At 32.6% G+C, this 20,407-nt stretch overlaps 1 protein-coding gene across 1 annotated transcript; it reads right to left on the reverse strand.

Moving 5' to 3' along the window:
• Positions 1 to 16,040: 16,040 nt before the first annotated feature.
• On the reverse strand, positions 16,041 to 19,963 carry LOC148607468 (uncharacterized). The gene is made up of 3 exons (XM_088546617.1): positions 19,569 to 19,963; positions 17,254 to 17,325; positions 16,041 to 16,550 (listed from the first exon to the last, which is right to left on the reverse strand). Exons 1-3 carry the CDS (start codon positions 19,873 to 19,875, stop codon positions 16,072 to 16,074), a joined length of 858 nt encoding a protein of 285 aa, XP_088402743.1. The 5' UTR covers positions 19,876 to 19,963; the 3' UTR covers positions 16,041 to 16,071.
• Between the last annotated feature and the right edge of the window lie 444 nt (positions 19,964 to 20,407).

Genomic DNA, 20,407 nt, shown 5'->3' on the forward strand with positions numbered 1-20,407 from the left:
CATATTATGCTTATCAATATGCAATATATGATACTGAAATACAAATACAAAATTGACCAATAATTTTACAAACTATCTAAGATAACCTTTAAATTAGTCATAACGATATTACATTTGATATATCTTCAATCTATTTAACATAGTGGTATATCATCAATTGTATGAAATTACACCAACGTTTGATGTTTATTACAATGCAGAATACGAATTATGTAATTACAGAAGTTAGTTTATTTTGGCCTTATATTTACTAGTACATTCAAAATTCAGACAGTCAATTATTGATATGTTTCATGGAGCAGAAAACCCCAACTAACAACCTAACAAACTATGTTTCTTTTTTTTTAAGATGCTTCCATTACGGGAAAATATTTATATTTTTTTCATTATCGATTGTTTCATTTAAAGAAAGAAGGAGCTAAAGAATAACCGCTTTTCATAAAGAATCAATCTTCTCCTATTGTCTCCTACAATTACATATGTACAACAATACGATTGCCAGGAAAATTGTAACTATAACCAAGCATTGTAGGACCTAAACGTATAAGCAGACATCAAGAACCCTCTGACTGTTCCAAATTTTCTTTTGTTTACAAACCTGGTTTCGATAACTACTGGTGATCTGAACATTTTTTTTTCAAAATCAGCATTTCCGGAATGTGATTTCTTATGATCACTCCCGAAATTCAGAGAACGAATCAAATTAACTGTTACCACAATGTTTAAATCAGAATAGACTAATTCGAAGATTATGCAAGAGCATGCATAAAGCGAGGAGCAGGGATTAGTTGATTCTATGGTACAAAATGGCATTAAAAACCTCAAATACAGTATTACTATTTGACCTTTATTAGTATTCAAAAACGAAGAAGCTTCAAAATGTCGATCCTCCTTTCCCGACAACTACGTACTAAGTATTTTACAATATTGTTTTTGTCTAAGGACTTGTTTCTATTGGATTTATAACTTAATGAAAGTCCATATAAACTAAGGTTTGTAGCAGAATCATCTTCTTTTGTAACAAAAGAGTTGTCAGAAAGGCTAAACAGCAGTAAGGAGTGACAAAAATTACTGTCAAAACTGTTAACTCACATAATAACATAAACAAATGTGGACTCTCAAAACCTTTAAAGACAATTTAAATAGTCTTAAATCTAGCTCCTTCTCTGAAGTTTATTCAATTAAAACTTCCGACTTTTCAACATAATATATATTACCTTACCCTATGGTTATTGCAGACTCGTCTTAAAGAAATCATTGGAATAGCATTTAACTTGAAGAATAGTTATTCTTACATATTTGTTTTATTTAGGCTACAATTCACATATTTTGGTGCACCTGATCCATACTACAAGTTTTTAGTGGAGTCCAAGTTGCTCATTTGCTTTTGTTACTTTGTATATATTATTTTAGTTACTTTATGTTCTTAGTTGTGTATATCAGTTATCCATGTCTGGTCATTGTCAATGGATTACATTCTTTTGATTACTGCGAGAATTTTGGTTCTTTTCATTGATTAGTCTTTTACAATTACAAAAAGACAACACCTGCTATACCCTTCTAAAAACCCAAACGTGTCGATCTGGATGAAATATTTGTCAATATGGTACAAGATATCAATTGCTATAAATACATAATACATAGTAATTGTTCCATTCAGTCACTGCATTTAGCATCATGAAGCATCAACATTTTTATAATACTCGGGTTTTTTTCCCTTTGAATTAGGCATTTAAAATCATGACAGATAAATTCTGATTGGCTGCTGAAATTGTCATTAGAACAGAAGGTGGAATGAAGAGAGTGTTGTTAGATCTTACATGCAGTGACTGAATAGGTCTGATTTTAATTGGATTAGAGATGAGGTTGACACATTTAAATTACTGATAACGTTTTTCACATTATTGTTGTTTTGGTCTTAGTCTTAGCTAGTAATAACATTTTTAAAACTTTTTTCTGTTATTTCTTACAATTACAGTGAAAGTATCTATACCTAAACCATTTCGGACTTTGCATGAAAATTAAACTGATGTTAAAGGAATTTAAAAATATGTCTGACTTAGACTAGTTTAAGAACTTTGATGATGTACTTTCGTATTTTAGTATTATGTATACAGTTAGCGTGAACAGTGTGTATCAACTGGTCAAGTTGTTAAATAGTTTGAGAATAGAAAACATTTTAATTTTCTTAAGAGAAATTAGACATAAGTATACATTATACCATAAATACAGGTTATATGACACATCAAGACAAATCATAATAAAGACAAGTCTACACATGTGCATGCATGAGATATCATGTTGAATCATTTATCTCGGATCAAAATAGTTAATAAGAAGATAAAAAAAAATAAGAGGAGTAAAACACCTGTTTTTAAAACAAGCAAAATCAACATTCCTCTTTCTATATAGAAAATTTCACAACAACCAAAGAAACAAATAATTAAGTAGCAGTCTTTATAAAAATCAGACAGAAGGTGATTCATGCATGTCAAAAACCCACCATTTTTCACTTTTATTTCTAACTCAGTAAAGGTTACAGACTACAGAACTGGTCTTAGTTTGTCATTTGGTTCTTGCACTTTCGAGATAAAAGTTTTATAGATTGTGTATGAAATTGGTATTTTGCTAGAGTTATCTTTCCTGATTCGACTTGATTTGGTTGCTTTGAGTGGGAGATCAATGTTTAGTTTTCTCAAAAGTACAGATCTGAATACAGAAAGGACTATATAATTGTTACTCTAGAGAATAGTATATGTAGACAAAAAAGGCATGATTTGTTCGGTGGGTTTTTCTACTGCATGAATCACCTCTACATTAGGCAGTGTCTGAATTTTATATGGACTGGTACTTAATTTCTTTATATATAAACAGTATATCATCTATTTTAAGTCTGAATAAAACAAAAATATGGTATTAGTGAAAATGTTTTACAGACGTGTATATTCATTATGTTTTTAGAAACTCCGCGCCAAAATTATCGATGTATTGGTAAATTTAAAAACAAATGGAATAAACGTATTTCTATAGCACATGTAAAACACCTTGATGATGTACTTGGTTTCCTATTCAGATAGTTTTGGATTACGATCTTCCTGTTCATTTGATCTAATGCTGCTGATGAGAGCTTACTCCTTAAAATACGTGAACAGGATATCGAAATTATTTTAGATGCGTTTGTGTTAGAACAGACTTAATATTTTTTAAAAAATAATTGTAACTCTATGTAACAATTTTTAACGAAAGTCATAGTACTAGGTTTAAGTAGGATACGTTGTAGATACGTGTTAAAGCGTTTCAAAAGAAAAATAAAAAGAAATACGTGTTTTTTTTATATTTTATTTCTTTTTGAGTATAGTCAGGCTTTTAACAAAGACTCATACATCACCACCTGACTAAGGTGTAACAGAGTCTTCACAAAAACAGACTATACAAAATATCATATATACTCACCATCATTTTCACACACTCTTACTTTCATCATTCATTCAATTCAAGAACTTTATTATTAATAATGTACTGAACTGTATACATTTTAATTCAACTAAATGAATAAAATCTCACAATATGTTCATTTGACTTGTTCATATATCAATATAATTGTAAAAGGTTAAGGAAAAAAATACTATAAACTTAGATTATAACAGGGAAAATGATGTCAATAGGGGCCCATAATTGTTTGACTTTTTCCTCCTTGTAATTTTTCTGGTCTATATATAATTCAATATCATATAAGCTTCTAATTTTATGTTTTAACCCTAATAAGTTTGGAAGTCTCTCATGAAGTTTGCATTTAAATATATAGTTCTTTGTAACAGTCAATAAAAGATTCAATAAAAGTCCTTCTTGGGGATCACCCAAAAGGAAAACATCTTTTTTCAAAACCAAGCCTGTAAAAAACCTTTGCAGACAGTGATAAAAATTTTGCAAAAAATGAAAGGTGATTGCACAGCCAAAAAATAAATGTCCAACTGTTTCCTTTTCATCATTGCAAAAAGAACATACATTACTATTTTTAATGTGAATTTTGTACAAAAATACATTTGTGGGAACAACTCTGTGTGGAAATTAATGCAAATAAGCATTTCTACAACACTTCTTTTTGAGTACAAAAAGTTTATTCCATTCTGGGATTTCAACCTTAAGTTCATTTTCCCACTTATATTTTTTTTTCATTTGAGAGATAACTTTGCTGTTTAATAAGCTGTGTATAAATAAATTTTACTTTCTTGCAATGAACAACTCTATCTAAGAATTTATCACATGGCGTAAAATTTTCTATATTGATATCTTTAACTTCTCTTATACATTTTTTAACATCAGGAGGTATAGAGCTAATCGAAGAAAAATATTTAACAAAGTTCTGGCTTTTTGTATTTTTCCTTGATGTCTTAGAAAGGAAAAAAAATGTTTCTTGCTGCATTTATTATGTTACAAATGTATTTAATATTGGCATTCTCCCATCTCATGTAGTAAGGTGTATCTTCTACTGCTACATACATGTAGTATGGTGTATCCTCTACTGGTACATACATGTAGTAAGGTATATCTTCTACTGATACATACATGTAGTAAGGTATATCTTCTACTGATACATACATGTAGTAAGGTGTATCCTCTACTGATACATACATGTAGTAAGGTGTATCTTTACTGATACATACATGTAGTAAGGTGTATCTTTACTGATACATACATGTAGTAAGGTGTATCCTCTACTGATACATACATGTAGTAAGGTGTATCTTCTACTGATACATACATGTAGTAAGGTGTATCTTTACTGATACATACATGTAGTAAGGTGTATCTTTACTGATACATACATGTGGTAAGGTGTATCCTCTACTGATACATACATGTAGTAAGGTGTATCCTCTACTGATACATACATGTAGTAAGGTGTATCTTTACTGATACATACATGTAGTAAGGTGTATCTTTACTGATACATAGGTCAAAATATCAATTGATAAACATTGTTTAATATCATTAGATTTAAGAATTGATTTGGAAAAACTTAAAGCACAAATCACCTCCCTCCAAAAAGGGTTTTCCTCATGATCTTAAGAGAAAATACTCGTAAACCACTAATATGTTTCAGTGATAAATTCAATAATTGCTGCCAATCCCCATTTTCATGAAGGAAAATTCTTCTCACCCATCCCATTTTTAGATAAATAATAAAAGATGGCAAATCCATTGGAACCATTCGCAATCCTGCATATGGTATGTCTGCTCTAAGTGTTTTGCGCTTATTTTTCTCTGTTTTTTCCATCCCAAATAAAATAAAAAAAAAAACAGTTTATCTAATTCATTAATAAAATTCTGATTAATATCGGGTAAAGAGTAATCAAGGGAACCAAGGTTATAGCGGTAATCAAAAGAATGTAATCCAGGGTAAAGTCGTTAATAAATGAATCAGTTTTGCCAAGGCCAAACGTTTAACCACAGTGATATTTCCTTCAAGAGTAACCTTCCTGTGCAGTCTAGAAATCTCTAACACTTTTTTTCTTAAAATTTAAATTGACCATAGAGGTCAAATCTAGTGAAAAGTCAATACCTAAATATTTAAAATTTGAAACTGACCAATCAAGCTGCTCATCGGGGCATATAATATCCTTTGAATATTTCTTAGATCCAACCCACAGTACTTTGGTTTTCCTACTATTCATTTTCAAACCATAGGTACCATGAAAGTCTCTAAAAAGGCTTCTTTAAGAGATGATTCTTTTCCATCTATCAAGAAAAACGTATCATCTGCATATTGACTTACAATAGTCCCTCCCCTTTTAAAGCTAACCCCTTTGATGTGAGGGCTATTTTTAAGCTTAATAGCAAGTGATTCTACTCCCAATATAAAAAGATAAGGAGACAGTGGCTCACCTTGGCGACAGCCTCTACTTGAATTGAAAAAAGAAGATAATTGTCCATTGTTTATGACACAGCTCTTAGATCTATTATACAATGTATCAAACCATCAATAGATTCTCCAAAATTAAAACTCTGTAAAGCAGATTTTAGAAACTCCCATTCAATAGAATCAAAAGCATTCTCAAAATCAATAAGTAATAATAAGACCTCCTCATTATTTTCCTCCAGATAACGAATCAAGTCATAGAGAAGGCGAGTATTTACACCAATAAAACGATTAGGCATAAAACCTTTCTGAGAGTCACTAATAATAGAAGAAAGAACCCTTTTGAACTTAAATGCAATAGCAGATGATGCAGTCTTAATATCTGTGTTCGTTAAACTTATTGGCCTCCAGTTCTTAATGTATCGCCTGTCTTTTTCTTCCTTTGGAATACAGGTGATAATGCTTTGGCATTGAATATCAGAAAAAAACACCAAGAAGAGTACCCATAAGATAAAGATCTAAATAAGAGGGGTCCTATATCTTTCAAAAAAAAAAATCAACAGTAAAACCATCAGAGCCTGGGCTCTTTCCATTTTGCATCTGTTTCAAAGCTTCAGCGTATTCCTTGAAAGTAAGTTCCCCTTCACATGAAGATGTTTCTTCATCATTTAACTTGCTATCATGTTAAAAAAAACTGTTAACATTTGAACCACTGTCACCTTTTGATGAATACAGACTTTCATAGAACCTCTTTTGTTGAAATAATGTGCTGGATTGGTCTGATGTATGATTGCCATTGTCATCAATTACCTCAGCCATGGTTTTATGAATACATGATTTCTTTTCTAACTTACAGAAATATTCACTAAACTTCTCTCCATTCTCGTGCCAGTTGGCTCGAGAGCGGAAAATAAGGCCATCAATCAAGTGTTGTCTTTTGTTTTCTAGCTCAGACTTCTTTTCATTTAAGGACATTATCAGATCATCATTCGGACTATGACAAATGATAGTTGATGGTTTCACTCCTGACTCTCATCTTGAGTAATTCAAAAAACAATTGATCATTAATAGAGAATTCAACATGAAGTAATCATTCATGTCCCCATCACCACAATATTCAGATATAGTGCTCTTTATTACGGCTTTCACCATCTGAATATATTCAACTTCAAATCCTTTGTATTTAAGAGTTATTTGATACAAGGTAATAATCAATTCTGCTCTGTTTTAGATGAGTTGGCTGACCCCATGTAAATTTTTTCTCGTCAGGATAACATATTCGCCATGGGTCCAACAATCCAAGTAAATTTTTTAAGTCCTCAATTTTCTCGTGAACTTTGGGGTTCCTGTCATGCAGCACATTAAAGATATCTTGATACCTTTCTTGCACCACATTCCAATCACCACAAAACACATAACTTGAACTTTTCAACCTGCATACAATCTCCAAAATTTTATCACAAAAATGTGGTTCATCAGAATTATGACCATATACACAAACAAATGTTACACGCTGGTCATATAGTGTAATATCTAATATAACATATCTCCCATTAAGGTCTAAAATAGAATCATGAATAGTACGTTGTAATTTTGGTGAAATCATGACACATACTCAAGCACTTCTACTATCACCATGACTAAAGAAACAATGATGACCCCAGTCATCTTGCCATCTTTTTTCTACTGTGGGTTTCTTGAAAACAGACAATGGATGTTTTTTTTAGATCTAGCCCAATTAAACACATCTAAATTTTTTTTGTTGCTTGATGCAAGACCCTAACATTTAAAGATAAAATACATACATCATTATCCATCATGTTCTATGAGTTGTAAACTCATATATACTGAACAAGTTTAAATAAAATAAGTAAAAGTACAGTACATGAAAAATAAAAGTAACATACATATATAACTTACACACACACTTCTCAAGATAGGACACAATCAAATAAATTGACATTAAGGTTTTGACACAGAAATTAAGCGACTTATTTTATGTTGAATATTTTCTTTCAGGGAGGGCATTTCTGGGGTAAAGGGAGGTAATTCAAACTAATTCAAATAAAGTTTGGAGGGGAACTTCAAAGAACATTGAAGTTCTTGATGAAGTATTCACATATTTGATTAATCCATTAATCAATAGATAACTTTTTTTAAAGAGAGGTTACTTCATAAATGAACTAACAGTATCTCTTTATGCAATATTTTGCTGAATACCATTTGAAATACGTGTTTGGTTACCAAAGTTTTCATCGGTATTGTAAACTATACTGTTTATCCATCGAAGATAACTAATCTTATTTGGAAAAAAAAACTTATTTTTCGTGTAATTAAATTTTGGTTTAGGAAAAGCTTCTATCTTTGACCCACTACATTTGAAGTTCCAAAATCAATAATTCCGTTTGTTTTTATAATTATTTATATGTTTTTTTTCATGAAAGACAAATTTTAAAGTTAATTAAATTTAATTAGAAAAAAACTATTTTTAATGGATCGATACTCTAGGCTCTTTAAATTTGTAAGAGCATTTGGGATATATCAAACTTTTGCCGAGAACCTCAAACAATGATCAATCTACTTCCTTACAATGTAATTAAGTTCAATAGAATATCGATTAAAGCAGTTTTTGATCATTCGTGCCCGTACCCTTTTAATAGTAAATTATATATGTTTGCAAATTAAGTAATGCATTAGTTTGATTAATAGATTGATTACAGTTTAACGTCCATGGCAGATATTTCATGCATTTCATGACAAGAACGATTGACTAATCAGACAGACCCAGTTTTGTACTAGTCCGACATGTTGAGCCGGGTCTTTATTGAGCCCGCAGGTAGGTATGTCACACCACTCGGACATATTATTTTGACCCTGATCCAAGCAATCGTCATTCTATCCCCTTATAATGCGTTTTCGCCGGATAAGCAGTGAAAACCAATTTTAGAGTTTTTGGAGTGACTCCGCCGAGGATCGAACTTATGACCTCCTGCACTCGAGGTTAGACCACCGAGGCGGTAGATTAATGCATTATATGAAACTAAACCATGTGTTTCTTTTTAATTTATGTTATGCATGATACTGTGTGCTTAATGCTCAAAACACTGGGGCATGGTTTTATTCTTGGTTTTTTGTTTTTTTCTTGTTTTTTTTTTTTTGTTTTGTTTTGTTTTGTTTTTTTTTGTGTGTGTGTGTGTGTGTGTTAAAAAATGGTATATGGTATTGGTTGATAAACTCGTTTTCTTTCTTTTCAAAAATGAAAATACAACTATATGATAGCGCAGAATAATAGAATTTACCTGTTGCATATACTTTTTAATGAACGAACTCAAATTACATAGTTACCATTGTTAATTGTTTTATACTACACACTTAATGCCGTACATGTATCAGTAAAAATAGCTTTACAAATTTCCCAAAAGCTACCTAAACCTCATGTACATTCTGTGCCAGTTTCTTTTTTATAAATGATTTACTTTGTTACACAAAGCAGACTTATTGATTTGTGCAGCCCGTTTTCACATTTTAGTTCATGTTTTGAATATACCTTCTCCTACGCCTCTTTCCTCTCTGGCGAACCCAGAGTGTCTACGGATGTATTATCGTAGTCTAGTCTTTCTTTTTCTGATTCACAGGTTCCGATCTAAATTTGAATTGATGAAGCCAATAGCTTGAAATGAATAAATAAGATTTTCCATACATAACACAAGTTATCATAGAATTGAAAGCCCCCTTTCCCGCAGTGCAATGATCACACAAGGTGTATACAAGGATAAAAGATAATTTTTACCAAAAACATGAAAATAAAACTTTATTTAGAATACAGACGACTATCCTCTGGTGGAGCACACTTAAATCTAACGGCGTATACGAAGCAACTATTTTTGTTAAACTGTCCTAAAAGAAGATATTCTGGGATGCTATCGATGCAGCATGTGAATTTCTCGCAGGGCCAAATTATCATTTGTCTTCAAAATCCCATCCGTTGTAGCAGGCTTGGCATCCAGGAATCATTACCACCGAAGAAACAGTTGTTTTTCTACAAAGAACAAAAGTTACATCTACGTCGTGGGAATCAGAAAAGAAAACGTCCCCTTGGTATTCAATATCGTAAAGTAGACTATTTGTAACAGTAAATGATGGGTTCGAAAATTAAGGATCATCAGGTAGGCAAATATAATCAGATGGACCTTCTTATTTTGATAATCAGGGATAGTATTTTTGTCCTACTTTAAACTTTAAGTTCAGTAAGGAATAAATTAGTTCATATTACACACACAGAAAATAAAAATATGATAAAAGAAATCAAAGCACGCTTTACTCGTGTTCATATCGCTAGTGCTGAAGATTTTTTCGTGTTTCGTCTTGCTTTCCTTATCTTCAGTTTTCTTTACAACAGTAATTTATTGTATCTGTTTGATAGATCGTCTTAGTTTTGTGTTTTCACGTTTAGGCTATATACTTTAATTTTGATGAAATTGAATGTCCCATTATTGACCCTTCGGTATTTTTGCCGATTTCGTGTTGGTTTTTACAGAGAGCTAGAGATTTCGTCAATTAAATATTTCTGGAATTGGTCTGTACAATTGTCAATGCTTAAAACAAATATGTGAATAAAAGCAACTCTCACCATGAATAACTTTAACTTACCACGATAAGCTAACTCAGTGTTGACACAATCACATTCAGTTCTTCCCCACCTTTTAAAGGTAGCACCTTGTTTGGTTATAACACACAAAACAGTACTTTTATGACATATACATATAATAATAAAACAAAATGAAGGAAATTTCATTGAAAAACTTCCAGGACTAGTAGTCAATATCTGAATACCAAAATATTTAAAAAAAATTCAAAATACCCAATTCAAACAAATTTCGGTATGCTGTACACATTTTTCAATGACCAACCTCTCGCCATCATCATTAGAACCAAATACGTAGAAAGTTTATGATTTAAAAATAAATTATAAATAAGAAGTACTCAAACTAAAACAATATCGAAATAGGAAATCAAATCCAGAAATGACAGTAATGACAAGTGAGAAACGACATTATTAATCTTAGACAGGTTTCTTCGGACAACCGTATGACTTGAATGAATGGAATAATATGTTTGCATTTCTAACTTTACTCTGTGGTTATATAAATATATCACAATCATTCTTGAACTTCCTGGAAAGCGTATAGAATAACTTGCAAATATGCATCGACCTCATAACGCCGTGTTCAATATTGAATGCTATTTTTACAATTTATCCCGTGAACCTCCCCTTCCCCCACCACCACTCACCAACTCCACGATAATACGATAACTTATACTTCCTACACAAAGACGTTTTATAAGTGTACCATCATATCTCTCAGCTTTCGAATGGTACCCAAATAATTGATGTACCACTTACGTTTTGTTTTAGTGAATGCAAAATATTTACCACCATCCGAATGAAAAATCGTTAAAAATGACTTAATTTTCAATTTCTAATCCCAAAGCATTTATGTTTCAATAAAAATGGACTTATTTGGTATGTTTTATCTTTGGTATTATCATAATTGGTAATAACTAAAGATGCTTGAAAATATTCATGATGGTGATGAGTGGGAGTGTTTTGTTTTCCATTACTTTCAGTAAATGTTTTGTTTTTTTTTAATAAACGCTTTTAGCCGAATTTAATTTCTGATGAGTTGTAAATTTAAGTTACATAATAAACATTTTGATTTTCATACAATAATGAACTTCTCTGTTAACACATTTGCATGTCGTTAACTGTAGAATTCAATATATTAACTGTATTTGATTCTTATTGATCACTGCCGAATTGTGTTGAGTCACAACATGGAGTTGCTGCTCTAAATGTGTCAAACGAGAAGCGAGGCTATTGCGTCTGAATAATTAACTAAGAACCTTTCCTTCTTGTCGCTTAAACTCTGTTTTACCAGTTACAATGGTATATAAAGAATGAAAGAAAATAAATCCAAGATACACAATTATTCATTAGCTTGCAGGTGGATTTTTAGGACCTACTTCGTTATCAGATATAAGAGTTAAGAAAAAAATCGGATAACCTACTAAAAGGTATTATTATTATGCATATTACAGTGTATCTATATCCTTATAAGTTTCTTATCAATAATACCGTAACTTGGCATACTAGATATGTTGCATATTCATCTCAGCAAACCTTTCTGGACTTTTCGAGAAAAAAACATAAACTTGTTCACTTTTTGTAATTTACATTTAATCTGATATTGACAAGAAATAGAATATGCACTAGGGCACAAATTTAAAAAGACTTTTACAAACTCATGTTTACTAAAACTCTCGACAATTGTACTGTTTTAAGAGCCTTTCATTTAGAATCATTCATGTGTGAGTGTTAACCTCTAATAATTACTTCATTCAATCTGTTAAGAATACAGTCCTTAAAGATTAAAATTTATTTGTGTTTTGAAAGTAAATAATATCATATATATATAGTCAACAATCACTCTTACGGGGTGATGGATTGTTAAAAACCATGCAAAACATAACAATAAATTAAATAAACGTCTAAATATGTTTAACATCACCAGAAGATGGTAAAATTTACATTGAATATTTCGGATAATTTATATCCTTCTTCAGCATAAAACTATATGAGCATAAAACTCACAAAAAATCACGAGCATAAAACTCACAAAGTTCAAGATCAAAACAGATTCAGAAGCAGAATCGCGTACGCTGTGGGTGATTGTATATATATATAGTAACTAACAAATAAGAAAAATGCAATAATAGCATGGAAGTAATTTAAAGCTATGGAAACAGATCTCCTTAAAAATGCAAATGTCTGATGCAGATTAGTTTAACTTAGTTTTGATCAGTTTAAACACATTTTACTGTTTCAAAATAAACATAAAGCATAAGAGCCGAGTGTTACAATTTAATGGGGTTCTCTCTGCTAGACAATTACTTGTGTTATTCACGCATACGTAGATCAATATATAACATGTTTTACTAAGTGTTTTACATCACTTACATATAGTGTTGAAGAAGGGAATTAAAGAATAAATACAGAAGGTTTCTCGCCTAGCGCCTGCTAACAGGGGTGAATTATGAAATACTCCCATACAAATGATTGCATAGATAATTTCAAGATGGAAGCCGTAACGTAAACCATTCATACAGTCGTCAAATGAACATAACATGTCTCTATGAACGTGAAAAAAATCATGGTTAGACATAAAATTGTACCTCTTCAACAAATGTTCTAACCTGAATGACAGGGACTTTGAATGACATGTAGTCCTGATGTTTCTTGGATAGTTATGCGTGTATGCTAATATCAACTTTTCCCGTGGAATCAAAATCAACATTTGATAAAAATGGAATGAAATGAATATCAAAAGAAAGATAAGAAATGTTTCGTATATTCAACTTGTAAATAAATAGATAAAAAAAAAGTCAAAATCCGAAAAAAAATATATTGAATTGTTCATTCCTTGAAATAAAAGGACACTCATGTCTTTAAGAAGAGAGAAAAAACTGGGTACGTATTGGTGAATCTCCTTTAAATAACTCTTAAATACAAAGGATTTGAAGTTGAATCATCCGTTTATACAAACAACAATATCCTATGCTCACTTGAGGTTACTTATATTGTAATCATGGTAACTCTATGTGCAGCCTGAAATACATCACATTCATTTCACTTTATACGATTAGCAAACTTAATTCATAAGTATCAAAGAAAAACCATGACAAAAGTAATAGATTAAGGATAAGTCAACAAAATGTAGGTCAAACCAAGGTTATAGCGAAAGAATGTAATCCAGGGACAAAGACCAGACATGGTCTATCGATTGGTTTGGTTGATTCATTAATTATTGTTAAATCCCATGGCAGATATTTTAAGCATGTCAAGACGTTGATGCATCAAATAGACCCTGCTTTGTACAAGTATTTTGAGCTGTATTTTCATTGTGGTAGCTCACAGAAAAAAAGCTCGCAGGTAAGCATGCCACCCCACTCGAACCCTTGACCTTCCAAACTCGAGGCGAGCGCGCTACCCTATTGTCACCAATGGTCAGATCCGTCGAAATCTATGACAACAGTTTCTTATGTATTCCAATCAATAGCTAAATGAAAGGCTAATCAAGGGAACCAAGATTCTAGTAGAATTCAAAAGAATGTAATCCAGGGACAAAAATCAGACATGGAAGACAGACATACACAACAAAGAACACAAAATAACCAAAATAATACATACAAAGTACCGAAAGTAAATGAGCAACTCAGACTCCACTAAAAACTGGGAGCATGGACCAGTTGCTCCTATAGGATTAGCGTCATCTGCGTTTTTAGAAACACTCGCCGAGTTGCTCATAAAAAGTCATGTCCATGGTAGATGAAAGAGGACAGGAAAACTATGACACGTTGAACAAATCAGTTTTCATGGTGCACATGGATAGACCGTAACGATCCACAAGTTCATGATGATGACCATAAACTTCTGTAGTGATGCCTTCAATCTTGAGGCATTATAACCCTGTTCCAGAAGCCTAATTGTAAAAAGTCTAGCGAGATACAAAACGTATGCGTAGTAAAGGCAAGCTCTGGCATAATGTATGAGTTGTGATATGTAAACTCCATTCGCAGGTGCTGAAGAATGTTGCCATAGATAAAAGGAACAATGCGGAATAAAAGTCATTGCGTTTGTCATTTATTCCTGTCAATAGTTTCTTTTACCATCAATTTCTTAGTGTAGGTCAAGATTTGACGCTGACTTCACAGTGTCTGTTGTATCATTGATCTCAAGTTCTTTGGGGCAGATGCGATGTAATAAAGCCCCGAAATTAGGCGGAAACTGAGATTAAATGATCTAGCTATGGTAGTACAATACAGTTAGGTCATTTCTGAAAATTTGGTCTCATTTTGTTGAATTAAAGCTGTTTTGAGGCAGAAATTTCTAGTGTTTTGTCATAAAAAAGTGCATATTTTTTTTAAATCCTTGGTGTGTGGAGGTTCAAGTCATTTATAAGTAATTTAGTGGTTATTGTTATAAAATCCAGTAGCCATGGTAACATACTGAAAAAATATTATTGAGTTTTAGTACAAATCAGGGATGCCTTTCCAAAACTAACAGCCGATTACTGTGTTTTATAAAATATCAGGCACTTAGGCACTACCATAGGATGAAAGCATGCATGGAGTAGGTGGAAAAGGGGTAAAAATAATAAGACCCTTTTTCGATTCATTCTGTCACAATTTTAGTTCCAAAAGTTCGTGCGAAATAAAGTATTTTGAAAATCAGCCATCTAATGCTGAGGAGAGAACCTAATACGGTAGGGGACTGAAACTTTCCGGATACCATTCTTCATTTAAATTACACCTGTTTACCATTACATATATTACATCTCTCTATGTATAAATGCTTAACCACATTTAAACAACATATCCACCAAATTTCAACTTTTAATTTTAAGTTTTACAAAATTTGACCGGGGTAACTTGGTGTGCGAAACACTGCGCCTTAATGTAACTGTATAGTGCACCCTAAACGATATTTTTTTTTCTTTCGGATCAGATCATTTACAAGAAGAATTTTATTTTCTGCTTGTTGCATGGACGGATATGATGTATCGTGTCGTTCGTTTATTGCCAGACTTTGGAATACAAAAACTGTCTAGATTTAATTGGTTTAGTTATATGGTTGGTCATTATAAAGGGCAAAGTGATTTCCATGTTGAAAGCCAATAAAGTTGTTTTTAACCAAAAACAAAGTAAGTTTTGATACTAGTAACACGCAATTTAGGTCTTTAGCTGTCAGTATGATACATTTACAAAAAAATGTACTTTCAATTTTCTACTCGCACTAACGTCTTCCAATTTTCACACCAGAGTTGCAAATAACTCTTTCTATTTGTCCATGTGTTTTTTTTTATCCTAGTTTACCTTATACAGGAAAAGACGATCACTTTTCGTACCTTTTATTTTATTATATAGCTTGGCCTGTGTTAAAAATTTCTGTTTTCTATTTTGTTATATTCTGACCAGTAACTTCATTTACTAAAAGATTATTCTATTTGATTCTTTTTTTATTTGTATATTTTTTTCTGTTAATTAGATTTATTTTTTGCTCGTAATAACCATTTCATTTTGTATTCATGTTAAACTGTTAAACTAAACAAATAAGCAAATGTTGTTTGCTACTGAATTGTTTTTGTTTTATTTTACTTAGAACAGACCACGCAGTCAACTCTTCTCTGCTCAACATAAGGCGGACATGGCAATGGACCGCACTTATAACCCACCATGTATATGAGGTGACCATTCATGTTTGAATGTCCCGATGGTATATACTCCGGTTTGCTATCCACGCAAATATAAGAAGAGGCAGTGAATGCTGTACTCCCAGATCCCAAAAACCCATTATATTCAAGGTTCCATCCTTTGTAGCAGGTTTGGCGTCCAGGAATCATTACAATCGAGGTAGCAGTAGCCTTTCTACAAAGGGTACATGGTACATCTTCGTCTGCAGAGTTTGGGGCGAAATAATTTCTTTCGTACTCGGTCCCATACAAAAGACTATCTATTTCAGTAAATGACAAGTTTGAAATTTGTGGATCATCAGGTAGGCAAAGATAATCAGATGGCCCTCCGTGATATTTGGTGGTGTCTGTGTGGTAGTAATTTTGTCCTGCCGTGTATCCTGCAAAATAAACGAAGCGGTGAATAATAAATTCAGGATACGGTGTAAAGATTATTTCATTTTCAATTGTAAATTTGGTGTCTTGGCTATCATTACCTTTCCCGTGTTGTCAAGAAGGTGTTTTTGTTGCATATATGATTTAGAAAAAAAATGAAATAAGAGACTTAATAGATATAGTTGATGTCTGTTTATAATCGCATTTAAAACTGACTGATGCTTTCTTAGTTACGTGTATGAATTTCATTTTTTTCTATTATTGAAAGCTATCATCTGATTTTGGTAAAGTTTTTAAAATAGCAAATACTACCCGTGCACCTGGTCTATGCTGCCAGTTTTTAGTGTAGTCCGGGTTGTTTTTTTAAATTTGATGAGTTTTTTTTTGTATGTGTTCTTTTTTGTTTGTTTTGTTTTTCTTTTTGTTTTTTTGTCTTTTTTTATTGGGGTTGTATTTTATTTTCTTTCTAGTGTGGGTTTGTTTTTCCTTTCTTGTTTTTATCATTGGAATATATTCATTTGAATTCCGCTCGATTCCTGGTCCCAAGGATTACTATCTGATTCAAACACACTTTTTATACGGATAAGCTTAAAACATTGTTATGTTATGTGAGAAAATTTTACACTCACTGTTTGTTTTATCTTGAACACGACAAATTGTGTACTTAATATTGACAAAAAAAATGTATTTGTTTAATGTTTTACGCACCACGATAAACCAACTCTGTATCCGTTCCAGTGCAAACTGTCCGTCCCCATCTTATAAATGTAGTCCCTTGAACTAGTAATATATATATATATATAGAAGGGTCTGAAAAATTTCCAACGATGTTAGAACTGTCAAATGTTTGGTCGTTCTCTCCGCGGGACTCGAACTCATACCGCTGTGACATCTATGGCAACAAAATTAATAATGCATGTCACAACAAATCAATATTATACAATGTCTCAGAATGTGACGACTCCATTCGCTACACTGCTCCATCATTAATTTGATCCTCTATCCTGCATAATAACACCTAGATGAACTGTCCCGTACTACCATACATCGTGTACTAAGTTACAGCCCTAGATTAATCCTACAAGGAGGAATGACCCGGCCAGCGAAAGCTATATTTTTATATAGCCTAGCAGGCCGAGTGGTCTATGGCGCTGGATTTAGTGCAGGTGATGTTGCCATAGATGTCACAGCGGTATGAGTTCGAGTCCCGCGGAGGGAACAACCAAAAATTTGCTTCCAAATTTGACAGTTCTAACATCGTTGGGAATTTTTCAAACCCTTCTATAAGTTTACGTTATCTTCCCTGTATCAATTTGATCCGATGGAGCAATGTAGCGAATGGAGTCGTCACATTCTGAGACGTTGTATATATATATGTCTAGTCTAGACGTTAGAGGTACAGATATAGCTTCCGATCAACAAATCTATGTGTCTATTTTTTTTTGTCTTAGACAAAGACTGTCATGAAAATAAAGCACGACCAAATGCGGAACAGGAGGAGGCTGAAGAATCTAAACATAAACAGAGAATTAGAATAAATCTTTGCCAATCGATTCCAACCTTTTCCAGAAAATAACATTGGCTCTAAAGATGACACAAAAGTGAGATTGAAATATCAAATTTAATTTCACGTGCATGAGAGTTAGGTTTTTCTCCAATCAGGACCACAAAAAATCACATGAAACTATTGAGTCAATAGAGAAGAGTAGATATCCTAAGATACAATTTGAGCGGACAAAAACAAATTGGACAAGAAGAAAGTTTAAAGAAATTACCCCCAAATCTTATGAAGGAAGTAAAGAGGGAAAACAAAATAAGAGGAATCCTATTAACTTTTGTGATCGAGCAAGTAATGGAAGACACCAGTCACACAGACTAAATACACAGAACATTTCTATCAACATCCTCGACTTAACATTATCGAAATCGTCAGTATCTTCGCCTGTCGGAAAACAGTGTCTCGAAGAATGGAGAAAGCAAGCAAGACATGAGAAGGCCAGACACGCTTTTGTAACTCTTTACTACACTTCGAACAATTAGGCTTCTGGAACAGGGTTATGTTGCTACAAAATTGAAGTCATCCATATGACGTTTTATGATCGTCATCGTGAACCCATTGATCGTTACGTGTATCCATTTGCACCATGAAATCTGATTTGTTCAACCTGTCATAATTTTCCTGTCCTCTTTTGTCTACCTTGGACCTGACTTTTCTTGGGCAATTCGGAAGGTGTTTCTAGAAAAGCAGAGAACGCTTACACTACCGGTGCACCTGCTCCATGCTCCCAGTTTTTAGTGGAGTCCGAGTTGCTCATTTACTTTCGTTACTTTGTATGTATTATTTCGGTTATGTTGTGTTCTTTGTTGTGTTTCTCTATTTCCCATGTCTGTAATTTGTCCCTGGACTACATTCTTTTGATTTCCGGTAGAATATTGGTTCCCTTGATTACTCTTTCAACCAATCTGAAAAAGCCGAAACGTCGTCCAAAAGAAAGAAATAAAGGATCTTTGAGATCAACGTTTATTCAGCGCTATTATTTAAATAGATGATCGGGGTACAAACTGAAAACAACAAAGGGAATTTCAGCGACAAATGACCAAGGGAAGAGATCCGTCAAGGACAGGGACAGGTAGATGACTGCTGTAAAATGCTTATGCCTTTCTTGGGGATTACAAAGAAAGAGATCGGCCTAGGACGGGAACAGGTCGATGACTGTTGTAAAATGCATATGTCCCTATAGAGGAGTACAGGATAAAGTGAAGCAAATAACTCAAAGATCATGTTATATTAATTAGTTGTAAATATTTTGAAACAAAGTATATATAATAAAGTAATAAAGACTTGTATAATCCTACAAATATACTAGTACAAGTATTCAAATTACTTGAACCATGTTGTAAAGTCTTGCTTGTTTGTATTTTCATTTTTTATAAAGTTTTTGTTTTTGTTTGGTTGATATTTGTTTATTCGTTTGTCTGTTAGATTTAGGTTTTTTTATCACCTCTAAAGGAACTATACTCACATTTCGGAATAATGTCCACTTTTTCTTGTATTTCTCTTTGTAATCGCAGTTCCATGTTCATTACTGTTGCATTCAGTTTTGATAATAAATTACTCAGTGCCTGATTCTGCTGGGTCAGGGTCTGTGTTTGTTGAGTCAGTGCTTTGTTTTGTTGTTCCAAATGGTTCAAACGGGACGACGTAATATCAGGATCATTCAATAAAAGTCTTTTGTTCTTTTGATTAAAGTCGGCTAATCCAATGGGAATGAGAACGATTAGATGGAGCGACAAAATAACTAACACGGGTCTAATTTTATACACTTTCATGTTGGTAACCTTAGTTCTACACCCTTATCAGTTATACCGAGGCAGCCCTGTTAACCAAATTTGAACTAAAAGGTGCAGTACACATGTATGTACAAAGGCAAAATAGTGTGACAACTGTCTATTATCTATTGAATTTTTAATTTCATATATAAGGCCGTTGAGAACATTCAAACATGAACTTGCTTGTATTACTCACGAAGGCAGTATTACTGTACATGTCACAAGTCATTTATGAGAAGGAAACTTTTTAAAAAAATAAGGATTGATTTGGATAGGATTTTATGACAAAAAAAACTAAAAGTTCAAATGATGCATTTATGTCTATTACGTGAACTATTGCACAATAAAATTTAGATTTGACAAAACATTTTATAAAGCACTTTTACGTCACTTATTTACTTTTCTAAGCGATAAAGGTTGGTAATTTTTCGGCCCGTTATTCCATTGTTTGCTCATTTGGCCAATTTTTATGTACAATTCTAACAAATTTTCCTACACAAAGGGAGGTCTCAACCTCTTGAAACTTCCTTGA

The sequence above is a fragment of the Perna viridis genome, chromosome 9 (genome assembly GCF_037379345.1).
Source record: "Perna viridis isolate PV_CMFRI_1.1 ecotype Kerala chromosome 9, ASM3737934v1, whole genome shotgun sequence".
Lineage (NCBI taxonomy): Eukaryota > Metazoa > Mollusca > Bivalvia > Mytilida > Mytilidae > Perna > Perna viridis.